Source organism: Apodemus sylvaticus, chromosome 18 (assembly GCF_947179515.1).
Source record: "Apodemus sylvaticus chromosome 18, mApoSyl1.1, whole genome shotgun sequence".
Taxonomy (NCBI): Eukaryota; Metazoa; Chordata; class Mammalia; order Rodentia; family Muridae; genus Apodemus; species Apodemus sylvaticus.
Window position 1 is genome coordinate 21,924,931 of NC_067489.1, and position 5,826 is coordinate 21,930,756.

Here is a 5,826-nt window from a genome sequence, read left to right on the forward strand (position 1 = left end):
ATTCTCACATAGTCTTTGAACAACAACAACATACAAATATTCACTCACACATATAGATGTTTGTTCTCTATACAAATGAATACAGATATATACACAGACACACATACATGAACATACATTCTTACATGGACACATACCTGGGCTCATTTAGATACCTACATTTGCATACCTATGAACAAAAACAAATAGATACACATACACACAAATGTAGAGTCATAAAGGTGCTCATGTATATTCACTCAAACACAAACAAAACCATACAACAATATAGACTCATACACAATAGACATCCTACACATTCACAGACCTATGCAGCTATAAAGACACACACAAACACACAGACTCATAGACCAAAACACATAGGTATTCACAGATACACAGCCATATATACATGCAAATGTGGTCATACATACATGTACACTCAGCTTCATGTATGTACACTCATATATAGGCACATGCATATGTACAAATGCTCACAGACATGTCATGCATCTATACAGATAAACATAGTCTCTCTCTCTCTCTTTCTCTATCTCACAAATACACACACAGACACAGACAGAGACACACACACATATATGTATATATCACATATACAGCCATAAGACACACAGCCACAATCACACATTTGACATTCAGACACATAGTTGCACACACCTAGATGCACATACATATAACACCACACACATACATTCACAGACATAGACACCCAGATATATGCAGACTCACACACAAATACAGACTACCAAAACATGCACACACATACACACAGGAACAGGCATCTTTAGATACACACACAAAAGACATGTGCATTTATACACACAAATACGTGCTCAGACACACAATCATGCACAGTCACAACCACGGCTTCTGCTGTTCAAATGTCTGCCTCCTGCTTGTCTCAAAGCCTTTGTCAACCCTCTAACAGGAAGCGGTGTCTTTTCTGGCCTTGGCCCACATTTCTACTCACCTCCTACATTTTGCTGGGGGATTGAATAAGGTACAAATTCAGCACCTCCCCCCATCAGCTCCCCATGCATGAAGAGTCATCTAAAACCTAGGCCATGCTGGGAATGTCTGCACAAGCAGAAAGGTCCCTGGTGTGCTCTGCAAGGACCTAGAGGCCCCAAGGCAGTGACTGCTCTTTCAAGTTAGCAGATCCAACTCTTCAGGGAAATGTCAATGACATTCGAATCACCCGTGACAATGGAAGAATGTATCACTAGACACATAACCTAGACCTTTCTCAACAAATCCCATATGCTGCGGAATCCTCCTCTTGCTGTGAGCAGGTAGCAAGCTGAGTGAATGGAACAGTGAACCTGTGCCCTCTGACATGCCCAAAGAGAAAACCAGAGCCAAGCCCCTCATTGCTTGGAGGAGACGTGAGGAGGGCGGGGCCTTGGCTCCAAGCTGTGAACATGGTTCTGCCTTAGATGCAGTGTCACCAAAAGGCTTAACTAGGACATGTTCATGGTGAGCTGATGGACAGGTGACATAAAGTGGCTGACAGAAGCCATGCGCTTCCATCTTTTCAGTTGGTGAGTCAGTGACTATGGAGGATGAGGGGAACTTGGTCTCTCCTGGTGACAGAGTCAAAGCTGCTATCCAAGGGCATGAAGGCCGTCCTTCCTAAGTTATATGCCATCAGCAAGTCAGTGGTTGAAACTTATAGCCCTATGTGTGTCAATGCAGACACTTATCTCTTTCGAGAATTATCTGGCCATTGGTACTATACTACTATACGTCAGCAAAAGTCAGTGATTACTGTGACCCCAGTGAGGTGATCAGACCAATGAGCCACTAAACCCTTTATGCTTTTATGATCTATTACGCTAAGTACTTAACAGTTGATGTGGCCCTCCTTGTGTCAGAAACAGAACTCAGAACTGAAATAATCCTCTGTTGCGTCGTTTAAATTTTATTTTTGATTTTGTATATGTGTGTGTCCCTGTGTGGGTTGTACAAGTGCGTACAGATGCCGGCTGAGGTGAGAGGTATCAGATCCAGAGACTCACAGGTAGTTTCAAGTCACACAATTGTAACTTGTCCTCTGTTAAGAACAGCACGTGCTCTTAACTGCTGAGCCATCTCTCTGACCCCACGGCTCTGCTTTCCCGATAACGCCTATTTTTAGCTGACACTGCTGGTGTTTATTATGCAGTTAAAAATCGTCCTGTACAATCACACTGATTCCACTCCGTTCTTCCCAAAAGAGGGGAGAAAGCTTGCAACAACCTACCAGAGGGGTTTTTGTTCTTCTCGCTTATGTATTGGTGATGACAGACCACACCTCACTCTACTGAATGGAGCAGCAGCAGAATACAGAGTTCTGAGTGAATGCGGGGAATCAAACCTACGTTCAGCATCCGAGATGCGCTTCCTTCATCAGGACGTATGGAGGACGGGATGGACTAATTGATCTTTAAGACATGATTGTACCGAGTCACGGTGGCTGGCCTTGAGTTCACAATCCTCCTGCCTATTCCTCCTGAGTGGTAGAATTTCAAGCATAGGCAGCCATGGCCAGCTCTGTCTTTGAATGAAGTGCAACTTAAAGCTTCCCCATGATGGTTTCCTTAAGAACTAGAACACTTTATTCTGAGCACACGCGGACAGCAGTCAGCTAGCTCGGTGTGCAGCAGATTGAGAGCTGGGAGAACAGAACAGAGGACTTCTCCACAGCCTCTACTCTCATGAGCATATTCTCGTCAAGTGACTATCCCCTCTGAAGCCGGCCTCTCTCTCTCTCTCTCTCTCTCTCTCTCTCTCTCTCTCTCTCACTCACACACACACACACACACTCACACACTCATATACACATCACACACATAAACACATCACAACATTCACACATATATATACACATCACAGACACCCACATATGCACATACTGGCATATGCATCACACATACTCACACAACATGACACACACACATCTACACACTCTCACATGTACTCACACACACATCACACATACACACATTACACATACTCATACACGTGCACACACTCTCACATGTACTCACACACACATCACACATACACACATTACACACACTCACACATGTGCACACACTCTCACATGTACTCATACACACATCATACACACACACACATCACACACACACATGCACACATTCACACATATACTCACACATTACATACACACACACACACACACCACACACACACACTTCTAAAATAATCCCCCCTTTTTTATTTCCAGGGTCTGAAACTCAGTCTTGTGCTGCTGCTCAGTGATCTAATACTCACCACGAGCCTACAGAAAGGTCCCATGGATTAATTTGTAATGGCCTTCGACAACTTAATAATTAATAGCTAAATATAGATTTTTAAACCACCCTTTTCTTTTTATAATTTTGTATTTAAAAATTCTGGCTTTTCCTTTTCAGTGAGAGTAGAAGGGATGGAATGTGGGGGAGGGGTTGGAGGAGAATGGTAAAGTGGGATTGGGATGTAGAGTTAATAACTTCATTAACTTGAAAATTAAAATAAAATTCTGGATTTTAACCCTCCTGAAAGGTTTCAAATAGCTCATTTGTTTTATTATAGTGTATTCAGCATTTAAAAAAAAATGGTAGGTTTGCTGAATTTCTGGAATTTTTTTTTCTTTTTTGCCTTTCTGTTAAGAAAGCACAGTGGGCATTGTCTCATGCCTCTTTAGAAATGCTTTATTATAAATTATGCTGGAATAAGTAAAGAGATAGCAATGTTATAATAACCCACAGAAATTTGATCATAATTCACTCTAACTTCAAAACATACCACTTAAGAAGAAATAAATGGGTACATATCTGCTGTAGTGACAGAGGAAACATTTCACAAACATGAAGATAGATTATGGATATATAAAAGTAATATTGCCAAATTACTCTGTGGGCAACTATATTCATGCCATGAAGTTTAAAAAGGGGGAGGTGAGAAAGTTTTTTAGACACTTGGTGCAATCATTTGTTTTGGAAAAGTTTGGCAATCAGCATAAAGCTGTTCTGAAAGATTTAGAGTCAACCCCTAGAAAAGTTTACAATGATCAAAATTTACCATCCTATATTTTTCCTTTGAGACTGATCACAGAGCGAGAGAAGCTAAGTTGATAATAATTTATTAGCGCTATGTATCACTTACAATGTATAATAAATTATAAAAAAAAACCCACAGCATCCTTCTAAAATCTCCCATATTCATTTCCTAATGCTCGCTATAGTGTCTGTAGGACATTTAATTCGATTATATTTTAGCATTAGTCAGAGTAAAAAAAATTACAAAAATTGTTCACAGTCCTTCAGATTTATGAAGGGTCCCATTATTTGAACTTTGTGCAAACCATTTTGAAATGTGTACAAATCCTCTAGAAACAAAGCCCGACAGAGTGGGTTTTTCCTGGGCTGGGCAAGGCGTCCAGTTCTTTGACTTTAACACCAGAGGGTGCACTGTCTTAGGCATTGTATTAAATGCAAGCAGTCCATTACTGATCTCTAAAAATCTTGACCAATAAACAGCACGGAGGTTAGCCACATTTTAAAACACTCAGTTTTTAAAAACCAAAACGACAGTAAACCACGTATTCTTCTTCCTTCTCTTTCCTCCCTCTCTCTCTCTACCCATTTCGATATTTTCAAAAAAAAAAAAAATGAAAAGAAAGAAAACAAAATAACAAACCAAACAAGAACAAAACCCAAGTTAGGTTTGAGTTTAGTCTTAGGGCCTCGCCGAGGGCCCTGGGTTCGTGCACTCAGTCCCCACAAATGCCACGTTCTGGTCAGTGCTTCCATCCTCTCAGGCTATGTCCGTCCTCTCCTGCTGCGAGAGTTCTTAATGCCTGCTGAAGGCACTTGGCTCCCGGGTGGGGCAGCTCAGGGCTGCAATGAGTTGGAAGTCTATGTAGCTGGTGAGTTATGTCCCGTTCCATCCTCGGGGTCCTGTCTCGGAAGAAGCTCTCAAGCCTTTGCGCGGGACGCGGCCCCTGCCAGGGCGGACAGGCTCACTGGGTCGTTAAAGGTCCATTGGTGGATAAGCTCCTTACCCAGCCCGCTGCGCTCAGTGTACCTTGATGGAATATTTCCGCAGTTTGAGAAACTGGAGAAGTTTGTCTTTGGTCCTCTTCTTCAGGGCCATGAGGGCTCGAGTTTTCTCCTCCAGATCTTGGTCGATGGCAAAAATGATCTTGGCCCGCTCCTCTGCCTTCTTGTCTCCGGAGTTCCTGAAGAGCCTCTGCAGGGACTCCTGGTCTATGTTCTCAAAGATGTTGCCCACAGCTTTCTTGCGAGCAGCTGTGTCGAAGTGGTAACCGTGGATGGACGGGCTTACTCGAAGAGACGAGGACATGCTGGCGGCTTGGTGGCTTGGCTTGGCTTTCATCGATGTGTGCCTTCCACAGCTCAGCTCCGGCACTTCCAGGGAGTCTGTTGTAAAATCGTCCCAGGACTGCTATTTAAAGTGTGCACAAAGCTCCGGGACTCAAATTACACTGGTGACGTCACATTGATCCCAGGGAGGAAAAACCACAGAACATTAACAGTTGCCTTGCCAATGTTCTGAGGCTGGAATGCATTTCAAAGCTGTGTTTATGAGATAGCTGGCTACAGGCTTCCCTCTTTACATCCCAGATGACATTGTGCCTTACAAACTGTCTCCTTCCTTCCAGAAGCTGAAACCAGGACAGAGAAAAGGCTCCAAATCTTCGCTGACAATTGAAACAAGGAGTCCTTCCTGCCAAGCTCAGCAGTGTTTCAATTAGCTCAGAGTTTTAAAGTGTGGGCCAGACCGGACTCTGGCAGCCTAGGTCTGTGTGCCCTTTGCCTA

General features: G+C 43.0%; 1 protein-coding gene across 1 annotated transcript; it reads right to left on the minus strand.

Annotated features, from left to right (window-relative positions):
- Window positions 1–4,110: 4,110 nt before the first annotated feature.
- On the minus strand, window positions 4,111–5,442 carry Tcim (transcriptional and immune response regulator). The gene has a single exon (XM_052162604.1). It carries the CDS (start codon window positions 5,380–5,382, stop codon window positions 5,062–5,064), a length of 321 nt encoding a protein of 106 aa, XP_052018564.1. The 5' UTR covers window positions 5,383–5,442; the 3' UTR covers window positions 4,111–5,061.
- Between the last annotated feature and the right edge of the window lie 384 nt (window positions 5,443–5,826).